Source organism: Ailuropoda melanoleuca, chromosome 4 (assembly GCF_002007445.2).
Source record: "Ailuropoda melanoleuca isolate Jingjing chromosome 4, ASM200744v2, whole genome shotgun sequence".
Taxonomy (NCBI): domain Eukaryota; kingdom Metazoa; phylum Chordata; class Mammalia; order Carnivora; family Ursidae; genus Ailuropoda; species Ailuropoda melanoleuca.
The window spans coordinates 87919593-87946407 of NC_048221.1; the positions used below are offsets into that span (position 1 = coordinate 87919593).

Sequence of the window (26815 nt, forward strand, 5' to 3'; positions counted from 1 at the left end):
TGGATTAAGAAGTTGTGGTCCATATATACGATGGAATATTACTCAGCTATCAGAAAGAACAAATTCTCAACATTTGCTGCAACACGGACAGCACTGGAGGAGATAACGCTAAGTGAAATAAGTCAAGCAGAGAAAGACAATTATCATATGATTTCTCTCATCTATGGAACATAAGAACTAGGATGATCGGTAGGGGAAGAAAGGGATAAAGAAAGGGGGGTAACCAGAAGGGGGAATGAAGCATGAGAGACTATGGACTTTGAGAAACAAACTGAGGGCTTCAGAGGGGAGGGGGTGGGGGAATGGGATAGACCTGGTGATGGGTAGTAAGGAGGGCACGTATTGCATGGTGCACTGGGTGTTATACACAAGTAATGAATCATCGAACTTTGCATTGGAATCCGGGGATATACTGTATGGTGACTAACATAATATAATAAAAAATCATTAAAAAAGAAAAAAAAGAAAATTATCAGGTACAGAGGTTATTTTAATGCAAAAGCTCATGCTTCACCCATAGTACCTGCTCAATAAATATTCATTAAACTTTTCAAACATTTTAATTTTTCAGGACTCTGAAGTATGTCCGGTAGTGTCCAGGTTCAAATCAATGACTCCAAGAGCAGCATTGTAATTCCTTGGGGTTTATATAGTGTATAATTTCTCCTTTTCCTGGAAGGCTTAGTATCAAGTCTTCAAATCAAGCACTTAGTTTTATTTTCTATATTTTTTTTTCTTTTTCAGTCTACAAAGGCAGAGTAGTGACTCCAGAATTTCTATATAGGAGGTGTAAACTGGATTAAAAAGATTAGTCTAGGAGACTTAAAGACACATTTACATAAAATATAGCTGTTTTATACATTCACGGGCAGGTTTTTGTGTGAACGTGAGGCTTGATTTCTCTGGGATAAATGCCCAGGAGCACTGTTGCTGGGGTATAGTAGTTGCACGTTTTATTTTTTAAAGAAACCATCACACTGTTCTCCAGAGTGGCTATGCCACATGACATTCCCACTGGCAATGGGTAAAGGTCCAGTTACTTCACATCTTCGCCAGCTTTTGGTGGTATTATCACTATATTTTTTATTTTAGCCATCCTGATAGGTGTGTAGTGCTGTGGTTTCTATCTGCCGTCCCCTGATGACTAGGGATGCTGAACATATTTACAGGTGTTTATTTGCCATCTGTATGTCTTTTTCAGTGAAATATACATTCACGCCTTTTTCCCATTTTCTAATCGGATTCTTTGTTTTTTCATTGTTGAGTTATTCTATATTCTATATGCTAGTCCTTGGTCAGATATGTGGTTTACAAATATTTTCTCCCTGTCTGTAATTTGTCTTTTTATCCTTTTACCAGGGCCCTTTGCAGAACAAAAATGTCTAACTTTGATGAAGTCTAATTTATTAATTTTTACTCTTATGAATTGCGCTTTTGGTGACAAGTTTAAAAACTCTCTACCTAGACCAAGATCCTGAAGATTTTCTCTTATGTTTCTTTCCAAAAGTTTTATGGTTTTACATTTTACACTTTAAAGGCATGACCCATTTTAAGTTAATTTTTGTACAACGTGTGCAACTTAGGTCAAGGTTAAATTTTTTTAGCTTATGGATGTCCAATTGCTACAGCACCATTTATTGATAAGTCTCTCTTTTCATCACTGAACTGCTTTTGCACCTTTGTCCAAAATCACTTGGGCATATTTGCATGGGTTTATTTCTGGGTTCTTTTTTATGTTGCATGGATCTATGTATCTATGTCTGCGCCAATATTACCACGTAGTCTTGATTACTATAGCTATATAATAAATCTTGAAATCAGATAGACTGATTCCTCCTACTTAATTCTTTTTTATCAAGATTATTTTAGCTATTCTTGTTCCTTTGCCTTCTGATACAAAATTTAGAATACTCTTGCTATATCTACAAAGCTCTTTCTGGAATTTTGATGGGAATTGCACTAAGCCTGCATATCAGTTTGGGCAGAAATGACATCTTTACTCTGTTGAGTCTTCTAATCAATGAAGTTGGTATGTCTCCATTTATTTATGTCTTCTTTGATTTCTTAAGTTTTGTGTAATTTTCACCATAAAGTCCTGAATGTATCATCTTAGATTTACATGTAAGCATTTGTCTCACTTTTCTTTGAGCAATTATAAATGATACTATAATTTTAATTTCAGGGCCCACGTGTCCATCGCTAGTATGTAGAAGTACAATCTATCGTTGCATGTTGTTTTGCACCTAGTTTGCATCTTGTCTCCTGCGGTATTGCTGAACTTATTACTTCTAGGAGGGTTTCTGTGTGTGTGTGGAGTCCTTGGGACATTCTACCTAGTCAATCATGTTATCTGCAAATAGGGATTGTTTTATTTCTTTACTATGCCTATGCTTTTTATTTCCTTTCCTTGAATTATTGCATTAATCTTTCACTTTTCTTCCGGTCTATTTTCTCTCTGCTCTTCAAACTGGGTAATTTCTATTGTTTTCTCTTCTAGTTCACAGATTCTTTCCTCTCTCTCCTCCATTCTGCTGTTGAGTCTACTCACTGAGGTTTTTTGGTTTTCATTTTATATTTATCAGTTCATTTCATTCTTTCTCATATGCTTCTATTTCCTCTAATCTTTTCTGAGACTTTCTATTTCTTTGCTGAGGTTGTGTCAAGCATGTTTGTAACTGCCGAAAGAGTTTTATTATGGCTACTTGAAGTCTTTGTGAGATAATTCTAGCATCACTGTCCCTTGAGTTGGAAACTTGCATTTCCAGCTGCCAGTAGGCCTTCATATACGCTGGGCATCTCAACCTAAACATATCCAAGACCAAAGTATTCTCTTATCTCAGAATATTGCCTGGCCTCCTGACCTTTAACCTCCACTAGTGATACCATCACCCTTCCCAATAACCCAGGCTGAAAACCTCTTTGAATGTCTCCCTGCTCTATGCCACCTTCACATTCGATCACTTGCCAAGGCATGTAGATTCTTGCCTTACTTAGTTTATTTCATCCTTCCCACTTTTTTTACTCCTGCTGCCTCCATGCAAGTACTAGTCTCATAAACTTTCAACCGGACTATCATAATCCTCACAATTAATTTGGACTCATAAATTCCAACACTAGCTTTTGCTTCAGAATCACACATTCTCACACTCAGACACACATACACACTCCCACACCCAACCCACACCTACTGAATCAGAGCCTCTAGAAATGCAGTGGAGTCTGGGAATTTTTTAATCCCCAAATGATTCCAATATGTAGCTAAGTTGAGGAGCCCCTAAACTAATGATTCCTTGCTTCTGGTATTTTCTTCAAGCACCCTCTTCCCCAAATTTTGATCCGGGTTGTACATTGCTTTCAAAAATCTTTCCAAAGCAGCTGCTTACATTAGTCTTTTCAAAGACCTCCGATGGCTCCCCACTGCCCCTGCAGCAGTTTCCAAAGCATATGCCTGCTAACAAGTAATAGGAGGGGAGTAGAGGAGAAAGGAACCCAGGACTGATTTTAACCAGCTCCTTTAATACAAAACTTCTCAGCATTTGATATGTAGTTATAGAGTGTGAATTTTCAAGAGAGAGTGATGTAGGATGTATAGTCTCCAAATTTATCTGGCCGTGGAATCCTTTTATGAAACATCCCATTGCTCTAGAGTTCTAAGGAAGCTTTTGGGAAAGGCCAGTCTACAAGATAAATGCCAAACTCCTGAACCTGGCCCCAAGGCACCCTATTAGACCCTGGGTCTGCCTTTCCAGCCTTGTCCTGCATAGGCCTCAAATACCCACTCAGACTGAACTATTCCCTGTTCTACCAACACTTCTCATTCTTTCTCTCTTGAGGTAGAAAGGGCTTTATTATGAGAGTCAAATAAGAGTCCACCACTCTGATTCTCGTCCTGTTAATCCACGGGCCCATTTCTATTTGCCAAACTAAAATGTATATTTACACAACATTAGCTAGACCTTTAACTGAGGGGAAAAAAAAGTCTAGGTTCCTCATCTATGCTGAAGGATGGTACCGGCGGTGCACAGGCACACATGTCCGTGGGCCCATTGACGGCTGCGCACACACTAAAGACGTTTTGATTTTTTGGTGCCACAGGATATGAAACTGACTTTTGTTCTTGATGTTCTCATTTACTAGGGAAGCTTGTTGGATGATGGGGATGGGGAACTTTTTTTTTTTAAAGATTTTATTTTTATTTATTCGACAGAGGTAGAGACAGCCAGCGAGAGAGGGAACACAAGCAGGGGGAGTGGGAGAGGAAGAAGCAGGCTCACAGCGGAGGAGCCTGATGTGGGGCTCGATCCCATAACACCGGGATCACGCCCTGAGCCGAAGGCAGACGCTTAACTGCTGTGCCACCCAGGCGCCCCGGGATGGGGAACTTTTGACATGAGCATGACCAGGGGTGCATGGACAGACTCCATAAGGTTATCTTCTTCCACTAAATCTCTGCCAAGTCGAGACCATGAGACAAATATCTTCTTGCCTTTTGGGTCACAGTGGCTACTACAATCCACTCAAGCATTAGGAGAGGAATCTCAGAGTTTTCTTTTTTTTCTTTTTTTTTTTTTTTTGCCAAATCAAACCCTCAGGATGTTTGAAGATTGATCTTTCTTAAACCCTAAGTGGAGTGACATCATGGGACAATTGAGCCACTCTTGTTTAGAACCAGGGCTCCTTGGGTCAGTACCCTGCTCTAAGGAAATCAGGCAACACGTACCAGTGCTTCAGACGCATGAAACAGAAACTTGACTGCAGTGGCTAAAGCAAGTGGTTTATTTCCCTGGCATAAGAATTGTAGCAGCAGCACTGCAGGGTTCGCCATCCAAGGGTTTCTGATGCCATCGAGGACCAATTTCTCCTACCTTCCTGCTGCACCATCACTAGCACGTAGCCCCTGCTCTCATTATGCCCATGTTCTCTGTAAGAAAGAAGGAGAAAGAAAAACGAACCAAAGACACAGGCCAGCTTTTTATGGGGGAAATCAGTGGCTTTTCTGAAAGCCCCATCGATCAGGGTTCTTTAAAACCTGTTGGCCAGGGATGCCTGGGAGGCTCAGTCAGTTTAGCGGCAGCCTTCAGCTCAGGTCATGATCCCAGGGTCCTGGGATTGAGTCCCGAGTTGGGCTCCCTGCTCAGCGGGGACTCTGTTTCTCCCTCTGCCTGTCGCTCCGCCTGCTTATTCTCCCTCTCTCTCTGACAAATAAATAAATAAAATCTTTTAAAAAAATAAATAAATCCCGTTGGCCAGCTCTACATTACATGACTACCTTCAACAGCAAAGAAGCCTGGGGAATAGAGTTTATTAGTTGGCAAATAGCCACTCACCTCAAAATAGGTTCTGCTTGCAAAGAAGAAGGGGAGATTGGAGATTAGGTAAGCAGCCAGAAGCGTCTGACCTAGTGGAAGCACCAAGCCACCTGAACCATCAGGCAGAGCACCTGGAACTTCTGTATGGACATAACGTGAAAACCTTCTATTACATGCCTTAAATTAAAAGGTCTCTAAATAAACGTCCGTGCTCTATTTACCTGTCTGTATTGCAATGTGCATATACACCTAGCATACCTTTGGGCATTCCTTCTATGTTTATAGCATTTAGCAAATTGCTTTCCCAGGAATTACCCAACATCCCTGAGATCTTCTGGTTATTAAGCATTTAAAGCCAAATTTCTGTATGGACGTAACGTGAAAACCTTAAATTACATGCCTTAAATTAAAAGGTCTAAATAAACATCCGTGCTCTATTTACCTGTCTGTATTGCAATGTGCATATACACCTAGCATACCTTTGGACATTCCTTCTATGTTTACAGCAATTTCAGCAAATTGCTTTCCCAGGAATTACCCAACATCCCTGCGATCTTCTGGTTATTAAGCATTTAAAGCCAAATTTCAGCATATGAAATAGAAAACATGGTGTGTCCTGAAAATGGCAGTTGTTATAAAAGCTAAAAACTGCTTTTGCCCAGCGACAAAAAGGTCGGTAGGCATTTGAAAGACAAGTTTTTGTGAATTCCGCTAACTCATGTATTTACACACAGCCTGGAAAAGGGATGGATTGTCTTTCTCAGCTTGCCGGTGCCGAATCCATTACATTTTTTTTAGTAGAAATTGTTCAGAAGAGTCCAGTGTGAGTTTTCTGTATATTAAATGACTTGAAATGTAAGAGCCCAAGCAAATCTCAGACATAACCGTCACCACAAGGCAGACACCAGAAATGTGCACAGCAAACAACTGGGACAGTGAAAAAGAGTGACTGGTTCTTTCTGTAAAGGCCCAAGAGAAATAACCATGAAGGATGCAGACATTTTCCAAAGAGCTTTCTTGCAGTTTCTTGCAAGCCTTTCGGGAGCTTTCCACTCGTGTGACAGCAAAGCCAAGAGAATTGAGCTGGCACCCTTCTCCCCCTCTGTGACTCAGGCCGAGTAGGTCTTTTCAACAGCACTTGTTAATCTTGTTAAATTTTAAGTGCCTCTTGGTTTTATGAGCTACACTCACTTTCCCTTCCAGCCCTTGCTGACCTTGCCATCTTTTCATGGCTCGAATGTCATCTCATGAAAGAAGTGTACAGTTAATTCTAGGACAACACCAGACTGAAGAGTATGTGTGTGGCCAGCATTATGGGGAGAGGCACAGGGCCAGGGGTCTCTATCAGATGCCATTAAATTCACTTTCAATCTGTCAGCAAACATCTTTTAAAGACTAGATATTGGTGACCTGGATGTTGCATTTGTCTTTGTTTTTTAGAAGGGGGAAATGAATTCGTCCTAAGGGTGGTTCAGCTGAGTGGAGATGCATCACACATGGGAGCAGAAAATGTGTTTAGTTGGTACAACCACGCTGGACAGAAACCTAGCAGTATCCACGGAACTATTAGATGTGCATTCCCTATGATCGAGCAACTTCATCTCTAAGTGGGCCAATGCTTAGATTTTTCACAAGAACATATCCTGATTTTGCTTGGGAATAGCATTCAATGAAGCAGTTCACTTTTTTCTTTTTTTTAAGATTTATTTATTGACTTGAGAGCAAGAGAGAGGGAGAGAGCAGGGTGGGGGGCGGTAGGAGGAGTAGAGGAAGAGAGAATCTCAAGCAGACTCCCCACTGATCATGGAGCCCGACTTATGGCTCTATCTCACAATCCCGAGACCGAAACCTGAGCTAAAGCCAAGACTCGGAGGCTTAACCGACTGCACCACCCGGGCACCCCCAAACAGTTCACTTTTTGATACTGAATCTAGCTCTTGGGAGAGACAAACGTTCTAGAAGCAGAGGTAGCTTCCTAGTGCAGCTTCTAAGGACTAAATAAGGCATCTCAAATCCTGAAACAGCCCACCTTTTCAGTACTACCTGGAACCGGGCTCATTTTCTTTGGGTCCCATGCACTATGCTCAGCGGAGAAGTGACTGCAGAAAGACAGCTCAGAATCATCAAAGAGAAATGGAGGGCATGAGGATTTCAAGATATCTCCTCTCCCTTCCACCATCACTCAACCTCTCCTGCTAGACAATGACCCTCCAGACTTATTCCTGCTTCTGCCTTCACAAGGCCTGTCGCATTTGGGGACACATTCTTCAATAAAATCCTATAAAGTTCAGGAAGAAATTATTTCTCGCCCACCCCCAATACAAACCATTTGCTCCAGGAAACAGCTGTGTCTCTCTGAAACCATGCTCGTTTTCAAGAGGATGGCATTAAAACCACACTGAGGTCAGGATACAGAGACCCCTCTGTATGTTCTCCCAGTTTGGTTCAGTGTCCTAAAGGAGTTTGAATATCTACTCTAAGATCTGTACTTGGCATCATGAGTTTTCCTGTAGTCGTAAATTACTTTTAAACATCTACATACTTGCTTTGCTTTGTGAACTCTTTAGAGTACTGTTATGTGGCAAACTATGGGGTAACTTTTCTAAGACAGCTTCAGGTGTTATGATAATGGGTAAATCTTGTTGAAATATCCGTAAGAGGATGGGACAGAGTTTGGGAGAAGGAAAAGAACCTGCTAACATAAGGGTCAGTGATGGCGATCAAGTCAGGTCGGTAGCAAGAATGACCTTTATTCAGATCCCAAGTAGAATTCTTTAATCCCTCTGACTCAGAGAATACATTTGGTCTGCTGGGCAGTCTACACAGCATGTCGCTGAGTGTTATTCCTGATGACTATTTTTGCAAAGAGCACTTACTACCAAGTTTTGTTCCAGCCTTTTGAACCAGGATTTCACATATAAATAAAGGTAGAGAGGGATTAAAACAAACTTTCTCTCTCAGGCTCAAAGAGGGGATTTTACCAAATTCCAGAAGGAATGCGAAGCCACTAAATCCTACTGGAGCTGAAAGTCTTAAGGATAATGACTGCTGCTTGGTGAGCGTCTCCGCACAGCACAGAATCGCACACGGGGGATATGTGTGTTCTGTGTCATCCAAAATAAAAATTCCTCATCTTTGGATCTCTCCCTTACCTAAGCCCGGTCTTTAGAAATAAGAAGTCTAATTCCATAGTATAGGAAACGATTTAAAAATATCTTTAAAAGAGAATGTGTGTGTATAATGCCAAAAATGGTGATGGAAAAAATGTTCTACTGGATTTCCTCTTTTCTCTCCTCCCCAAAGTCCACACAGGTCTCTTCTGTGGAGCTGCCCAGACCCTTGTCTCTCACCTCATCTGTTGCCCTCCTGGTCCTTGACAGTGTTGTACTGTCTCATGCACCCTCCTAAGGGCCCAGGGCCCACCGTGCTCACTCCTGCTGAGCCTTGCTCTGCTTCCCATGGTGCCACCTGCTATTCCTTTGGGCGTTTTTAGCTAACCCCTCACTCCTGTGACTGGCAGAGCACAGGACTGGTCTTGGCCTGCATTCTAGTGCCTTTCTTCTACCTACTCACTCCCTCACTCTACACTCCAAAGGGGCCCTTTCTTCTTCCAGGCCAACATGAGAAGCTTAGCACATGTCAACTTGTTCTGGACTTCAAGCTCAGTCATTGTCCCTCTGCATCTAGTCCTGATTCTTAGATTTTTACAGGCAGGATTTAATATTCAAATGTAGTAGGCAACCCAAAATGATCATTCTTTTGATGTTGTTCTTAATAAATTCTCCAGTACCTGGCAAGCACGCATGCACTCGCACACATACACACACGTACACACACGTACACACACACACACACACACAGAGGCAGGCTCTCAGGACTTTAGAAGAACTAATAACAATATTGCTACTGTTACTGTTTTTAGGCTGTCTTCCACCCTCTTGGAAGTAAGAGCTCAGGCTGCAGAGCTGAGCAGTTAAGAGCTCTGTTGCAGCAGCCACACTGCCTGGGGCAAATCTCAGCTCTGCTACCTGACCTAATTTGGCAAGTCAACTAATTTCCCTATGCCTCCGTTTTCTCATCTGCAAACTGGGAATAATTAAAGGACCTACCTCATAGGATTGTCTGAGGGTTAAATGAGTTAATAATTGAACAAACTCGGAGCTTCACTGCCCAGATCCCCCTTCAAGGGAGAATTTACCGCCCCGGTGCAGAAAGGATGGACTCCAGCTCCCAGCAACCTCAGTGCGTCTCAGGCGGCAGACTTGCCTGAGGCCATGCCCTTCCTGGGGGAGCCCAAGTTGGGTGACTAAGTGAGGCAGGGCGCGGGGAGGCATTAAGGCAGGCCATTCTGGTCTGATGCAGGACACTGATGGGCAGTCCTCGCCTCAAGCTCCCCGCCAGGCTGGCCAAGGCTTTGTTGACCCTGCATTGCAGTGTGGCATTTTCCTGCTTTCTCCCCTTCTCTTCCAAGGTGTTATCCTAATAAGCATCTCACACCCCAAACTCTGTCTCAACTATTGCTTCCAAAGACCACAACGTGAGATGGCATTTGTCAGGTATTTAGAGAAGTCCCTGGAGCACAGTAAACACTCTGTCAGTGCTTGTTAAATAAAATTAAATAAGGAATCTGGAAAGGCAGCACATTCACCACTCACCCCTCTTAGAGAAGAGGTTATAATTAATGTTCAGTATCAGGTTACTTTAAAGAGCCTGAGAGTCTCCCTAGTCGGGATGAGGAACAATACAGTTAGTATTAACTATTGTATTGCTGTGTTTATGCTTTAGGGTTTTTTTTTTTCACTATTATCTTTTCTGTGCTTGATCTTACCAACTCAATTTCTTATTGCTTACAAGGGTATTTTCTGACATTTTAAATTTAGGTTCCACAATGTCTCCTTATGGCTAACATGAATTTAGATATAACTCCGATGGCTTCTAAAATCAAGACTTCTCAGTGGTGGGAAGGACAGCTCAGTGCCGTCTTTACAACCCAAGGCGGATTGTTCTCAGGCTGTGTAATGGGAGGGAAATGAGTGGACTCTGGTCTTGGGACCCTGGAGTCCTCAACAGCTCTGAGGTTGTATTTCATCTTGTAGATCTGTGGTTGTGCCGGGTTTCACCTCACTTCATGACGAAGAAAGAAAACACCCTGCTCTCAAGGCCCTTACCCTCCAGTGTGGAAAGGCCGTGCCAACTCATAAACAAGACAATTAAAGATGGAGGTTAAATATGTGGAGAAGTAGAGGATACGGTAAAGAGCGCTGGCCAGGACCTAAACTAGGGAAGGCGTCTCATGGGAGGGGACACTTAGGAATGGAAGGATGACAAATCAGAAAAGTGCCTAGGGAAGCACATTCCAGGCAGGAGGAACAGCTACTGAGAAGACCCTGAGGAATACGTGTACTTGGCTGTTGGGAGAATACCAGGGAGGCCAGTTTTGGCTGAAGAGCAGAGGAGCAAGCGAGCGTGTGGCCCCCGGGTGAAGTTGGAGACATGGGGCCAGATCCCATAGGCCTTAAAAGCCAAGGAAAGGAATTAAGTTTCATTCCAAATACCATGAGAACTCACCAAGTGATCTTAAGGAGGGTTGATGTGATATAACTTATTTTTTAAAAGACCATGCTGGTTAAACACAAGCTCAACATTGAAGAAGGAAGCTGAGCTACAATTTACTAAAAGATATGGATTCCTGGGTGACGCTGTACTTTAGCATTGTGCAATTATTTCAAAGGGCTTTTAAGTGAATCTGTGGCTGTTTTATGTGCCACCAGGAGGCCACTGAGAATGAACAATATTATAGAGTAAAACCGTCACTAGACCTGAAAAAACACTCATCCTGCCCATACTCAGAAATGGCACCCATCGTTTGTCCTCACTAAGCCCATTCCTTCTTATTTCCATTCATAGCCTATCACCTGGCATTGGCTTGTCTGTATAAATCATCCAGAGCCAATCTTCAGTTGTAACTTCTCATTATTGGCTATATCACTTTGATTGAAATGGGATGATACTCACTTTTTGGCCTGTCCCGGCTATGGCATCAGTCTGTCAACAGTGACTAAAAAAGGATGGTTTTCCTTCCGCCACCGCAGCCGCAGTTAAACGATATGCTCAGGCTTCAGAAGAGGCTTGCCTCCGGGGTCCTCTGCTGTGGCAAGAAGAAGGTCTGGTTGGCCCCAGGGAGGCCAATGAGCTCGCCAATGCCCATGCCCGTCAGCGGATCTGGGCTGATCTGCTGATCAAAGATGGGCTGGTCATCCGGAAGCCTGTGACTGTTCCTGCGCCCGGTGCCAGAAAAATACTTTGGCCCACCAGAAGAAAGAGAGAAGGTACTGCTCATGCTGGAATGCCTGAGAAGGTGACCTGGATGAGGAGGATGAGAATTCTGCGCCAGAGATTGACCGCCCCACCTATCACAGCCTGCACCCGAAAGCGAAGGATTACGTGTTTGCAAATGAGTGGATTCTCGTGGAGCACATCCAGAAGCTTCTGGCTGACCGGGCTGAGGCCCGCAGATCAAAGACCCAGGAAGCACACAAGGGCTGTGAAGACCGGCTCCAGGCCAAGAAGGAGGAGATCATCAAGACTCTGTCCAAGGAGGAAGAGACCAAGAAACCTAATTTCCTCTCTTTTGTCTGTACGTAGTAGCCTCGGCAATAACACTGATCAGTTATTCAATGAAACAAATCTTTATCTGCCAAAAAGAGAGAGAGAAGGGTGAGTATTGGCCTCCTGAAAGACAAGGACTTCCCTCCCAAAGAAGGACCAAATGTAAACAGGATGTGTTTGTCTTCACTTTTCGTTCAGGCTGAGAAGCTCCTCACTAAAGAGGTGGAGGAAGAGCCTGCCCAGGAGAGCCCAGAGCTAATGGAAGGAGTAGGGAGGCATCTAAAAGGCCTGGAAGGAAGTGGGCCAACCTGTCCCGGGGAGAAGCTGGGATTACAGGGAAATGAGCCATTCTGCATCATTAAATACAACCGATGTGGGAGGTGGGCAGAACTGGCCAGGAATGCAGCTGCGCGAGGGCACATCCCAGATGACTGTGAAGGGGGACATTGGTTAACAGAGAAAGCTTCAAAGGATATTAATTCAATACTTGTGTCTCTGCCTCACTCATTTCAAAAACAAAACTAAACAAAACAAAACCCAACATTTTTTTAAAGCATGAGTCTCCTCTCTTCTCTCGATGGAGTTTTCCCTGGCACTAAAGGGATCGGATCAAAAGCAAAGGCAGCTGCTTTGTTTCCTCTCCTCAATTTACTTGTGTTTATCCCTGGTAATTAAAATGAGGATTGGCTTTTAAGAAAAGTTGAAAATTTCCCTCCCTCCCTATTCAACCCAGCCCTCACACACACACACACACACACACACACACACCCACACCCACACCCGCCAGACATCTTGAAAAGTCATGCCTGGTCCAAGCCCCACTGAACTGATAGAGTTCCAACTAATTCTTAGGTGCAGGAGCAACACTGAGCCGACCCAGGCCGAGGCTGCGAATGAATGAAATGTAACGAGTTTAATCAGTGTAGACTGCCAATGTGAACTTCTTCTGCTTTTTAAAACATTTCTTCAACTCTTCTTCTTTCTCTGTGAGATAAATTAATCATTTGAACAATTCAGACCTAAAATAAACATGTAGCAGATAATCTAAATTTAGATAGAAAATGTGTTATCTGATTGGAAGTGGAATGTAACCAGCCTCTGGATTCGAAACATTTTATTTCTATTTTCGGGGCTATACTGCCATGTTGGCGGGGAGCTCTCAGACCCATTCTGAATATTTTCAGACGGAACAGGCAGTGTGCAGGAGAGGAATCTGCAATTTGAGGAGACCGGAGATACCCTTAAGAAAGTCACATGGATGAGGAGGGCAAGTATTTCAAGGGCAAGCATGTGTATGGCGGTTTTTCTTCTTCTTTTTTTCTTTTGGAAAGTAAAAAATTATCATAAAGACAACCAAAACGGAGCCTCACTCCATAAAGCATAATAAATAAATAATAAATGAATGAATAAATACACGAAGTCTTTTTTCTCTGAATCTCTTTCGTTGGTCAAATTTGGATGCCAAGTTTAAATTTCCAGGTCTCTCAGGGCTGGTGGTCTGCTCAGAAGCTGTGCTGTGTTAATCCCTACTCTGTGTAGTTCACCTTTTAAGAAATCCAGAAATCTGTGTCACCCAAACACATTTCCTCCAAAAACCAAATGCCCACCTGGCAGCGTGCCTCCTGAGTTTTCCTCCCCACAAGTTGGGAATCTCCAAACAACTCCTAAATCTGTATGTTGGTCTCCTTCCCCCCAGCTGAGCCACCCAAGTTTCCATGAAACTACAAAACTAAGAAACCCTTTATGCCACCAGACAACAAGAAAGTAAAATCACAGAGGCAATAAAAGGGAGGACTATAAACCAGCAAATGAAAACAGAAACATCAAGCATAATGAGAAGAGTGAAATTAGGCCTGGGGCGTCGTCACACAGGCCCGGCACACTCTTTATTGGCAAAAAGACTGGCTGAAGACCAGATCTGCCTCTTGGAATCGTCGAAAGGTGAGGCTGGGGAGAAGGCGCGGAAGCGCATCCTTGGCTCTCAGGATACGCCCAATGCCATGCTGGAAAGAATCTTAAAATATCTTTCATTCATGCTGCCAGTTCCAAACGCTGGAAGCAGTGTTCTTTCTGTTTTCCTCGGCAGAACGCCTTCACAACCCCGCCAGCTCTTGTCACCCTTCCCAGGAGTGAGCTCTTAGGACAGGGTGCACTAAAGGGCCCACGGTGACATCCCCTGGGTAGGAAACAGCAAGTTCTTCTTGAAGCCCTGAACCCCTCCGGGGGATGGGCTCATTATTATCTTCTTCAGCATGGAGGTTTTCTGAAATCAATCCTCTTGTGCTGAGTAATTAAAACACAAGCAGGAGGCTGGTTCTAGTTTCCTCATAAATAAACTGAAAATAATGAAATGTTAAGAACTGCCGCTGACTGCCAAGTTTTATGGTTGTTCCCTAATTACTTTGGTACAACACAAATGTGTGCGTGTCTAAAATAATTATTTGATAACGGGGACCATAGTTCCTACAATAATTAAGAACGTTAATCATGTACTGAAATATAGAAAAACAGCCTGATAAATGTGTGCCCTCCTACCTAACTAGGTAAACAAAAGGATGCTGACTTGGTGTATTTTGTAGCTTACATGACTATTTATCAGGAGCAGAGACTGACCTGACAAAAACAATGATGGAGAATTGCAAGCCTGATGCTCAATGTCTTATAATACACAGGACAGCCCCCCGCAACAAAGGATCTCCCAGCCTAAAATGTCAATAGTGCTGAGGTTAAGAATCCCTGCTCCAGCCAGTGTGTCTATACACACACTGGAAACAGGTGGTCAGAAGGTCAAAGACAGGCCAGGGGATCAGGGCCCACAGAAAGCCTATGAAGGCAGTCACAGTGCAAGGGAAGGAGGCATGTCTGTCTGCACCAGGGCAGGAGACAAAACGCAGCCTTTGGAGACAGGACATCAGCAATTGCCGGGCCAGAGAGAACAGCAGATTTAGAATTCAGGCTAGGAGCTGCAATGTGGTGTTTGAAGACATGCATTTGTGGGACTGTGGAAGTTGCTGTATACATTTGATCAGAAATTTGCCGGGGCACCGGGGTGGCTCAGTCGGTTAAGCATCTGCCTTCGGCTCAGGGCGTGATCCCAGTGTCCTGGGATCGAGCCCCACAGGCTCCTATGCTGGGAGCCTGCTTCTTCCTCTCCCACTCCCCCTGCCTGTGTTCCCTCTCTTGCTGGCTGTCTCTCTGTCAAATAAATAAATAAAATCTTTAAGAAAAAAAAAAAAAAAAGAAATTTGCCACCTTCTCCAGGAAGCTGCCTTAATCCTCCAAATGGGAGTGAATCTCCCCACTCAGTGCTCAGGCTGTAGGTCTAGGCATTTATTACCTTACCAACCATGACATTCTGCCATTGGTTCCCAGAGTGAGCTGTAAGCTCCTCAAATACAAGACCTGTGCCTCTTCAAACATTTCTTTTTGGTCCATGGTATCATAGAACAAAACAATACCCATAAAATAGTTGCTGAATTGACATCAATGCTGTAGTCTCCTCCCAATATTAGAAATGCTGCATGCACACACGTGAAGAAAACACATTAAATGGGAAGGAAAAAAGGAAGTGATCTACTATTTTCATCTGATCATTTAGCAAAATCTCTCTTCAAAGACCTATTTATACTTCTTTTTTGATGTTAACCATCTGTTTGACTGCCTTCGCCCCTTCTTTAGCCCTTTTAGCAGTTTCCAGTAGTAATGCAGGTCATCTCGAAACTTCACTGGTGCCTCTCATAAAAGGGTCACAGTCTTGGTTAATGTTGTTTTAGACACAACTGCCTGAAATCCAAGCACAGAGCAGTCTGCCTTTCCTTTCCTACACAACTAAAAATAAATTAAAGGTCTATAAGTCATTAATTTGCTAATAACTTTTCCCTATAAAAAGTAGTTTGACTCTGCTCGGCTTTAATTGTAATTAAAAATTCATTTAGGCTTTCTCCTTCCTCTTCATATTTAAAATGAGTCATTATGTAGACTGAGAAGGAATCAAGCATTTTGGGGATAAAAGGCAATTTTCCACGTTAAAGTATTCTGGGACTGTTCAGTACCTTCCTATTCTTTAAATTCCCAAGATGCAAGAAACACATCTCAAGCAATCCAAATTATCTTCAACTCCATTTACAAAACAAATCAAAGGATTACTCTTCACCTTATAAAATCACTTATCAAGCCAAGATTCAACCCAAGATTGCTTTCATTTAGCAGCCCTTACTCTCAAACCCATTCAAATTCAGATGGTATTTACACATCTTTTCAGGAACCAGAAGAACTTTCTAAGAGCTGAGAAGGAATGATGAATGAGTCCAACCCTTCATTTTGCAGGTGAGGAAACAGGCTCAGAGGTCAGTATGAACTCCCAAAGCTACATAATAGTAACAGCTAGGACTTACCAAGGGCCCCCAGCTTCTCACATCTTCATCATTTCCACCGAGTCTGAGCTGCCATTATATCTTGCTGACCTGGTGCAGAAGTCCCGCTTGTACCCTCCCTCATGGGCACCCCCTCCCCACGAAGGCCACCCCACACAGCAGCCAGAGGGGTGAGTCTGCAACAGAGGGAAAACTATGTCACTCCTTTGCTCAGAAACTTCCAATGTCTTCCCACCTCTCTCACGTAAAAGCCAATCCTCACGTGGTCTATGGGGCCTAATCTATTTGTAATTATTTATCTCTTCTGTCAAAGCACCCAACACTCTTCACATACTTCACCTGGGACTTTTCCCTTCAGAAACCTCTTCCAGACTTCCAAAGGACTCCCTCCCCCCTTCCCTTTCTTCAGGGCTCTTACCAAACATCACTCTACCACAGGTGGCTTCCCTGTCCACCCCTATGTAAAGAACAACACTCTACCTCCTGTCTCTCTCTCCCACCTTACTTTCTTTCCTATTTTTTTCTAACACTTTTACTGCCTGACATATTATATACTTATTTGTTTATTGACTGCCTTTTCCCACTACAAGATCAACAAAAAAATCCCTGCTGGATCCCCAGTGCCTGGTGCATGGCAGACACTGAGTACTTTTGTAGAGTAAGTGCTACTATGTGCCAAGTACTATTCTAAGGAAGGTACAAGAACCCATTTACTTAATCTTCCCAACAAGAAGGCACTATCATCATCACGGTCATCTCTGGTTCACAGATGAAGAAATTAAGTCACAGAAAAGCTTAGAAATTTGTTCAAGATCATCAGCTAGTAAACTGTAGAGTCAGGATTTGAACCCAAGGCACAGACTCTTTAACCACCGAGATGTATTGTGTCACGCTCAACTAATGACAAAAAATGACTTCGATGGTTTTTCCCCTTACCAGACTCTCAGAAACAGAGATATATCCAAGTGTGTTTCAAAATTTCTTATAACTGCCTAATATTTTAAACAATCACTGAGATGTGATTTTGAGCTAAGACTCGCAAACAAGATAAACAATGTGAACCACAACCGTGTTGCATTTGCATCTCTAATTCAGAGCATACAAAGGATAGGACGGCGGCATACAGACGTGTGCAGGTAATTCTCCCTACTAGACTGAGATTACCACGATTAGCTCTGGTCCATAAAGGGAAAGCTAAGACGCAAAAGCTGCAGTGATGTTCCAGGCCACACAGCCAGCAGCACTGGCTGGAAGGGAGCCTGTGGGGGCCCCTCTGGGACTGCAGCAGGTCACACATGCTCCCTGCTTATTAGTGTAAATCACCCTGGTGATTCACGCAATGGAATGTTTAAGCCAAGATGTCACCTAACAGAGGGTATGCGGATACAGCTTTATCTAAGAAGAAGTTACATAATCATCCTAATGTGGAAATGCCAAAAAGGAATTTGTGCCTTGGAATAAAAGAGGGGTGTACCCCTGGGAATTACTCCACAAAGCTTATAAGAAGTTTTCCAGTGAGAAACTTATTGGCCCACACTGAGCAGGTGACTTGTGAAAAACAGGGCCCAATGGGGGCTGAGGATTCACTGTGAGCAGTTCCCCTTGGAAAGACATAGCCAGACCCCTGCCCTGGAGAGCCTCCAGGGTCCCCCAGACCTGCCCATCAGTCCACAAGGGAGAGAGAGGCCTATTCTTATCTAGCCTCCTGGGATTAAAAAGAGCCCTTACCCTTAGTCCTCTCTGCCTCTTGCTTTCGGGTCAAATATTTATTTACGCAAGTCTAGCGCCCTCTCATTATCTTTCTACACTAGAGGGCCAAATGAATCTTCTCTTCCACTTTGCTGGAATTTTCTGAAAGAAATCTCGAGCTCTGGAATACCGTCCCCACCGTCCAGTCTTCCCTTGACCTCGGCCTTCACAGTTCCACCTGCCCCAGGACGTGACAGAAGGAAGGAGGTTGGCTAGAAGGGAGGGGCGAAGGTGTCACAAGCACCTGTCACCTGGCAGGCCCTGGTCCCTACTAACCCAGCCCCCAAGGCCCCCGCCCTCCCGCACGCCCCGACGGCGACTGGCCCGTCCCTCCAACTCTCAGCCTCCCGCCACCTTCCAATGGCCGAGGGGCAGGGCTAGCTGAGCAAGCCGCGGCAGCCCAGCCGGGTCCCCGCCCTGTTCCCAGTTCCCGAGCCGGGCCCCGGCGGCCTTTAAATGCCTCCCAGGGCCAGCGCGACGCGGCCCTCGTCACCTTTCTGCCTCGGGAGGGGACAGCAGCACCCCGAGGAAGAAAGCAGCCCTGTCCGGGGAGCAGCGGCCACCTCCGACCTCCCGGCCTGCGCCGCCTCCCGCTCCCCTCCCCCTCCGCCCCGGCCCAGCCTGCAGGGTCGGCGCCTGGCCCCAGGCGTGCGCGCCCGCGCTCCTGTGTGTGAGTGCGCGCGCCCGACCAGCCTCGGACCCGCGGCCCCGCCCGGCGCAGCCCGCCCCGGGATCCCCGCCCGCGCGCCGCGTCCCACGTCCCCCGCCGCCGCCGGGCCGCCAGCCGTGCACCCCGGCGCGCCGTGCAAGAAGATGGCGGGATCGGTGGCGGACAGCGATGCCGCGGTGGTGAGTGCGGAGGGGTGCACGCGAGGCGCCCCCTTCCCGCGGCCCCGCACGCCGCCGCCTGCTCAGCGGGGCTGCGGCGGAGAGGAGGCTGAGGCCCAGCCCGGCGCACCGCGCGTGGGAAGGCGCCCGATACCTGTTAGCGAGCGCTGGCTGTGTGCGGCCGGCCTGGGGGGCAGGCGGGTGCCCCGGGTGCACCGGAGAGAGGGTGCATGGGGGCGGACGGAGGCGTGGGGGTGACCGACAGCCCCCGCGGTGCCATGCAGCCGGCGGCCAGGTGTGTGCACGTTGCACGTGTGAGTGTGCGCTTGGGTGAGTGTGTCTGGGGCGCGCGCCCCGCGGCCGCCTCCGACATCCCGGGGATTCCCCCTTGGAAATGGGTCTGGCCTGGGGGGGCCCCGAGACAAGTTGAGCGCGGCCCTGAACCCCAGCCACGTCCCTCAGGACAGGCCTGGGCGACTGCGGGTCCAGAGGCGTTTGCGGTTGAAGAGGGGCCTCCCCTCCTCCGACGCGGGGTTCTGGCTCCAGGCGTGCCTCGACCTGGATTTTGATCTAGATCTGAAGGTCTGGGAATCTTCAGAAGCTTAGCCACCGGGTGGAAAGGACGGGTTTTGTTCCCGGGCTTTATGCGGTTATTCAGTGGGCTGTGAGGTGGCAGCATCTGCAGACGCTGCCTGTGCCCTGTGAAAGCTGCTGGATTCAGCCAGATTTGTATAGGTGCTTCCCCACTACCTCCCCTTCCCCTCCCAGCCCCCACCCCCCTAAAACTAGAGCCTTTGGAAAGCCAATCTGTGTGCTGCTATTTTTAGAAACTAGATGATGGGCATTTAAACAACTCCTTGGGCTCTCCAGTTCAAGCCGACGTGTACTTCCCACGACTGGTAAGTGATTTCGTTCTGTGCTGTGCCTCTGCCTGTACCCTTTTTCTTTCTAATTGCATTTTCCAATGGGTCAGGTCCTCAGGATCTGAGGGCTTGGCTCTTCCCGGACAGGCTGTAAACTTCCCGTTTCTCCTGTCATCCTTTGCAGATAGTTCCATTCTGTGGGCACATTAAAGGTGGCATGAGACCAGGCAAGAAGGTGTTGGTGATGGGCATTGTAGACCTCAACCCAGAGAGGTAAGACAGAGAGTCCTTGTCACCCAAAGGCTTATCAGGCGGTTAAAAGGCCCTGCCCACTCTTGTTGTGGTTGATTGCTCCTCCTCCTCCTCTCCCTGTGGCCAGTGTTGCTAGCTGGAAGTGCCAAGAAAGTACCATGTTCCCATGAAAAGAATGTGTATGAATCCCAGCCATCATTTCTCCAGACAGCTATTTATATCAGTGATTATAAATATAGGCCCACATCATTTTCTCTTTGACCCTTAAGGAGGGCAAAGGATTTTTTTTTTTTAAGGGTTTTTAAACATGGTGCTTGGAGCAAGATCTGTCAATATAAATGACAAGCAAACATTACAAGATATTATTGCCCCTGGTCAGTTCCTGGGGCTGTTTTTGAGAATTGTGAAATGGATTAAGACACAGATGTGCGGGTGGTTTGGGGTATCTGAAATCCCTGATGGTAGTCATGTTCAACTCCACCAAAGTTTTTACCAGAGCCTGCTTTAGGTATTAAAATACCTGGCTTGATTGTAATCCTCCTTCTCCGTATATATTCCAAGCTTCTGTGTAACCAGTAGTGGCCCATTCAAAGCAGACAAACCCCGAGGAGGAGGAGGAACTATGGGAGCCTGGGTTGTTGACAGCCAAACCCAGAATAAATGAGCCGATTTTCTTTTCAGCTTTGCCATCAGCTTGACCTGTGGTGACTCCGAAGACCCCCCCGCCGATGTGGCTATTGAACTCAAAGCCGTGTTCACAGACCGGCAACTACTCAGAAATTCTTGTATATCCGGGGAAAGAGGTGAAGAACAGTCCGCAATCCCTTACTTTCCATTCATCCCAGACCAGCCATTCAGGGTGAGTACCTCGAGCGCTTCAGCTCCAGCCGCTGGCAGGGAGATGGTGTGCAGCTCCTCCAGCGTTTGCCAAGAATGCTTTAAGCAGCCAGAATTTTTGCATGTCTAGGAGGTTTGTCACCTGATGGTGGAAAAAAGAAAAAAGATCAAAAGAGCTCTGTTTGCAGATATAAACTAATACTCCCCATAGTAGCTCTAGGCTCTGTTTAGCCAATACGTTTAGTAAAGAAGCCTGTGTCCAGATTGTTAAGGATACTTTTCTATGTAGTACTCAACCTAGTACTAGGCATGGAATCTATACCCGTCCCAAAATATCCTGATTAATAAATAATAAGGGCTAGAAATGTCCTCATTATTTTTCAACCTGGAAGGAACACTAAACCTTATTAGTTGTGACTTTTTTTTAAGAACAATAGTGATAATCTTTTCATTTTCTCCTGTTACTTTTGCTAATGAGGTCTGGTCCTTGTTTCTCCTCTGGGTTAAGTAGCCTTAGTCTGTTTTATTGTCACAGGTTGTGTGGCTGACAAATTCCTTCCCCTGGGCCCGGATGAGTATAACTTGGCTCTCCACCATCTAATGGGCAGGAAGCACAACCCAGCTTCGCATCCAACCAAGCAGTATTAGTGGCACCTTCCTCTGTGAGGGACAGTGCCAAGTGAGAGATGCAAGTAATGTGAGTGACGTGTTAGGAAAGGATTTTCTGAAGTACCGGGCCTGGTGATGAAGTTGTCTGTATTACACCTTGTTAACATACATCACAATAATAACAGCTCAGTCGCATATACGCCTATTAAAGCACAGCTACCCTTAACCTGTTCCTCTTCATCTAGACATTTACAAGGGCCTTATGAAGAAGTAATAATTTTTCTTCTCACTGTACCATCTGGTGGGGGGAATAAGAATCCATGACTTACATCAGTGATAGAATTGAGATCGTTGCCTTTCTAATCATAGTCTGGGGAAGGTACCCGTTCCTATTACCCATGCCCTCCCCCTTCTCTAGAATGGTAATGGCCCCTTAGGCTCCTCTTGACTGTGACAGTTTCTTTCTTTCTTTCTTTCTTTTTTTTTTTACTATGGCAGTTTCTTGATGAATCTTAATGCGTAGCTCATGAGTATGAGTAACCAGAGCTTCTCTCTGCCCAGAGGAATATAATGCTCCCCAACAACCAAATTGAAATGAAATCGGCACTTCTTGGTGATAAAATTTTAGTAATAATATGAATTAAATGTGACTAATATCACATATGAAGTCTCTTCTTACATGGTGGCCACCAGTGCTTTTAATAAATACCTAGCACAGAACCAATGATTAAAATCTATGGTGAATTACTTAAGGAAAAGAGGAAGAAAAAGCTTTTACCATATGGAATCAGCATTTCTGTTTGGCTTAACAAAGCCTTGTTAATTACACATCCTTGGGCCAATGGTAATTACTGTGTAACCTTCTCTCTTTTAATGTTTACCATGTTTGAGTGCCTAGACTGTCATTACATGGTCCTAAGTGGGGGCCAGTTTATCTTTGTGAGGGTCTCCTCTGAGGGTTGGATGGATTCAGGGGATGACCGTGGAGGCATTAAGTGCCATATAAATCAATCTGTGCTGCTTTAGGTAACTTTCCGGAGTACAAAGAGAAGGGAGAAGGGTTCAAGCATGAACAATTAAAATCTTTAAAGGATATTGAATAGTGAAGAACAGTGGTTCACAAAGTGTGTTCCTCGTTCCAGCAATAGCAGCATCGTGTTGGAACTTGATGGAAATGCAGATTCATAGATCTTACCCTAGACCTACTAAATCGAAAGTTTGGGGGGTGGAACCCAGCAGTTTGTGGCACTTCTGTATGATTCCAAGGTTTGAGAACCCCTGAAGATATTGCCTTTCTCTAAAATGAAATATTATGTGTTTGTTTTCCCCAGCAGCGTTCACTGAAATTGTGAATTGAGATTATGATTTTGTTTCTTCCAGGTGGAAATTCTCTGTGAGCACCCACGTTTCAGAGTGTTTGTGGATGGACACCAACTTTTTGATTTTTACCACCGCATTCAAACGTTATCTGCAATCGACACCATAAAGATAAATGGGGACCTCCAGATCACCAAGCTTGGCTGATGCTGTTTAAACCACCTCTATTTCAAATAGGATCAGGTGCCACGACTGTCTGACTGTCCATCTGAAAGAAGTGTCCTAGCAAGATCTGGAGACTTAAAAAGAAAAAGCAGGCTTCACTGTTTCTTCTTTCTGTGCAGTTTAAACCCAAAACGACAACTTCAAACTGTGGTTTGCCCTTAGGAAGCTGTCAGAACAAACACCGAGCCATTATTTCCAGAACAAAGTAATACATTATGCTGGATTTTATTCAGACTAAACTGACATGGATTTGTGATAATTTGTGATTTGGTAGCAAGTTATTCATCTTTTCAAAGCAAGGTGATACTTAGAAACTAAAGTGCTAAAGACTTAAAGCAACACCACCACCAACAAAGACGGTACACCGAGATCAACCCGTTCCTGCACTGAAGTGGAAGAGTGTAGCACAACCAACATTTTAGTCAGGGTATTTACATAGAATGTAAGTTGTTCAAGGGTTTGGTTGGTTTTGTTTTTTTGGGTTTTTTCTTGTTTTTTGGTTTTTGCACAGCATAACGTTAATTCAGATTTTTAAAGCTTTCTCGTAGTTATTTATTTATACTCAATGTACGTATTAGAGAATGATTAATGTCTCAAAAACAACAAGTTATGAACTTTTGAATGTATAGGTATCTTAGGTCCAAAGGGGAAAATTACATAGTACAATCATGAAAGAATTGTATCTTCCATACCCCTAAACTTAGGATCTCTTGATATAAATTGCTGTAAGTCCTTTTGGGAAAAGTTTGCAGCATTTCGATAAAACTGCTTTTCAAGTAATCGATGGTTACATAAATTCTATTTATATCACGTTTTCTCCTTACTGTGAATTAGCACAGTATTGGCTCCTTAAGACCATTTAACTACTTTTCCCTAGGTCTTTATAACAGCTCGTTAAGTTGTTATTAAACTAATTGAAAACACGTAAGAGGCGATTGCATCGACAATTTTTAAAATAACTACTATATAAACTTTTAAAAGTATACTATGAAAATGATTCTGGAATGCAGTGTAGAGCAGAAGCAAATGGCCCCAAATAACTTACTTGGAAATAATTTATATCCACGTAAGCTGTCAGCTCGTTGTGTTACTTCTATTATGTGACCCTCGCCAATATCCCTAAGCAATGCCTTCTGGAACTTCAGAGGAGAGGATGCTTCCTACTGTGTTAGCTGTGCTGAGACATTAGGATAAGGGGGGAATCCAGATTAGGAAACGATCCAATTAGTTTATCTGGAAGGTTAACTCCCAGAACTCCAGATCCCTTGAGTCCAGCCAAGAGTGTGAATGTTTCAAATTAAGCTGTTAAGAGTTTCCTTGCGTTGGTGGAGCTGATCCGACAGCGGAGCCTCTCCGCGAGGAACCTGCCGTACTGTGAACATCAGCGCGCGGCAAGGGCTGGCTGGAGTCCTGGGTGCTGGCCTTCACCAACTCATTGGCCCTGGAGACAAGGACCCTTGGCATTGCTTTGGTCAGGTAGTGGGGGATGGACAAAGGGGTGCTCGGGTGGGGATGTATTTATATATAATTTAGGTTTCGTTTGTACAGCACACTGCATCATGTTATGACCTGTCCTTGTCCTGCTTTGCTTTTGAGTTCTTTTACGCAACATGCAGAGGCACGGAAGTGGCCACGTCATTTTCACGTGTCGAGAATGTAGACAGTGTTTCAGTACCAAAGTCTAAGGAAAAGCAAACTAAAACCGTGAATTTTTTATTGGTGATATATTTGGGTTCTTCTCAACTTTGAAACTACTTAGCACAGTTCCATTGTGTTATATAAGAAGATAACTTTATCCAGCAAGACTGGCTGAGCGTTAAAAGCTTTATGTACCAGCTGGCTTAATCAGCCATATTCAGCCAAGAGGGCTGTTCTTTGGCTCCAGGTACTTTCAAGCCTGTGATTCACTTCTCGTGGCTTATAAAGCCACTAGATTTTGAGGCGTGTTCGTGCAGACACTTCGAGGGCACCCTGAATTATATGAGTAGGGTTTTTGGTGGAAGAGCCCCACAGGAGGTTTCCTTTGAGTGGCCGTCCTTCCCCACGCACTGCATAATTCAGCAGAAACCAGAGGAGCTGGGCTTGGGGCTGATTGGAAGTGACACTCTTCTCTCTGCCTGTCAGCTAAAGGCTTAGCTGCAAAGCCCTTAGGCAGCTCGGTGTAAAGATACACTGTTAACCCTTCTTTTCTCTGGGAGGCCCAGTGGGAGCCTCTTGGTTAAGCTGTTGGAATTACTCTAAATGATATGATGGCTTGATTCAGGTATAGCTCAATTAGCAGGGGGGCTGTGTTACTCATTAGCCGTAAACTGGAAACAGGGTTCTTGCCTCTCGTTGGCATGTGAGGTCTGAGGTGGGAATTCAGGGTGGAAAGTGCAATTTAAACCTTCACAGGAAAGCATTTGGGTATGTAAGGAGTTATTTCTGACCAGAGCCCTAATTTTGTAATATGCCCAAAACCAAGGAATATAAATAACAATCAGACTCTGGGGGAATAAAAGGCAGGCTTTAGACAATCTGTCCATTTCTGCGTCAAAATTGGAGTGAATGTATATACCTACTTAAAAATTAATAGCAGTGACTTCTACTTTCTGGGCTGTCCCAAAATTGTCTTAAATTACTATTTTTTTAAAATCGGAACCCCCATTTCAAATCTTGCCAACCTCAGTTCAAAACCCCCTAAGAAATCACTCTGGGAAATGATGGTGACTTGTTAAAATGGCAAATCCTTTCATTTCTATTAAGAAGAAAATATCCAAAAAGAGGGAGAGAGTCCTGTTGCCTTGAGAGGAACAGCCTTGGCATTTTCCAGCATTAATGTAGGAATAATGTTCTTATGATGACATATTTTCAAAGAAACACTTTCTTATTTACTGCGTGGTGTAAAATGTTGCTAAATGTGTTCTTACATTATTATGTCACTGCTGAAAGTTATTTGCACTATAATAAAGGAATTTTCTACAAAATGGTTTCCAGTTTATAAAATGCTAAATTCGGCACCAAGTATGATATGCTTAGCCTAAACTGTATGGTATAGCAGTGTTCCGTCACTTTCATGTATACTCCCAAGACCAGTTGTTATGTTTCCCACCTTGCTAAACTGATCAAGGGAAGGAGAGTGTCTTGGAGACCTGATGAGTTTATTGTTGTGTGTGCAATAGGGTTTTTTTAATGTAGTTTATATACAGTAAATTAACTTTATTTGGTGTACAGTTCCATGGGTTTTTAACACATGCATAGATTCCTGTCATTACCCCCTCAATCAGGATACAGAATTGTTCCATCACCCCAGAAAATTCCCTTGTGCTATCCCTCTGTAGTTAAACGTGTCCCCCATTCCTCACCCTAATCAGACAACCCCTGTTCCCTGCCGCCTCCCTATAGTTTTGCCTTTTCCTGAGTGTCCTATAAAGAATATCATACAGTACCTAATCTTTTGAGGTTAGCTTTTTTCCATTTGCATAATGCATTTGAGATTCATGTGGTGTATCAATAGTTTTTTATTGCTGAGTAGTGTTGTATAGATGTACCAATTTCTTTATCCATCTACCTGTTAAGGATGCAGTGGTTTCTTAATCATTAAATATAGTCTTAGCACATTGTATATACAAAAGCAAGATTGCATTTCCCCACTCTTCTCTTTCCTGTGGTCTGAATGATCAGGAAGGAAACTTGATTCCTTGGCTATTCTGCCTACAAATAAAACTATGGCTTATAGAAGTTTGGCTAGCTTCAGTTATGGGAGATAAGTGGAGAGATATTTACAGGCTGGGTCTGGTGTCCTACTTACGTCTTGATTGTTTTTATTCCCGTATTTTCCATTTTTTTTTTTTAAGGATGCAAA

The 26815-nt window shown here is 44.3% G+C and overlaps 1 protein-coding gene, 1 long non-coding RNA gene and 1 pseudogene across 2 annotated transcripts; 2 read left to right on the forward strand and 1 right to left on the reverse strand.

Moving 5' to 3' along the window:
* The first annotated feature begins 11416 nt into the window (after positions 1-11416).
* On the forward strand, positions 11417-11954 carry LOC100464692 (annotated as a pseudogene).
* A 1416-nt stretch (positions 11955-13370) lies between these two features.
* LOC105241307 lies at positions 13371-18632 on the reverse strand. The gene is made up of 3 exons (XR_002144312.2): positions 18534-18632; positions 16313-16467; positions 13371-14201 (listed from the first exon to the last, which is right to left on the reverse strand). It is a non-coding gene; the product is annotated as an uncharacterized LOC105241307 (long non-coding RNA).
* Positions 18458-25951, forward strand: LGALSL (galectin like). Its single transcript, XM_034659221.1, has 5 exons — positions 18458-18889; positions 19696-19767; positions 19916-20004; positions 20665-20842; positions 22810-25951. Exons 1-5 carry the CDS (start codon positions 18497-18499, stop codon positions 22951-22953), a joined length of 876 nt encoding a protein of 291 aa, XP_034515112.1. The 5' UTR covers positions 18458-18496; the 3' UTR covers positions 22954-25951.
* Positions 25952-26815: the final 864 nt, after the last annotated feature.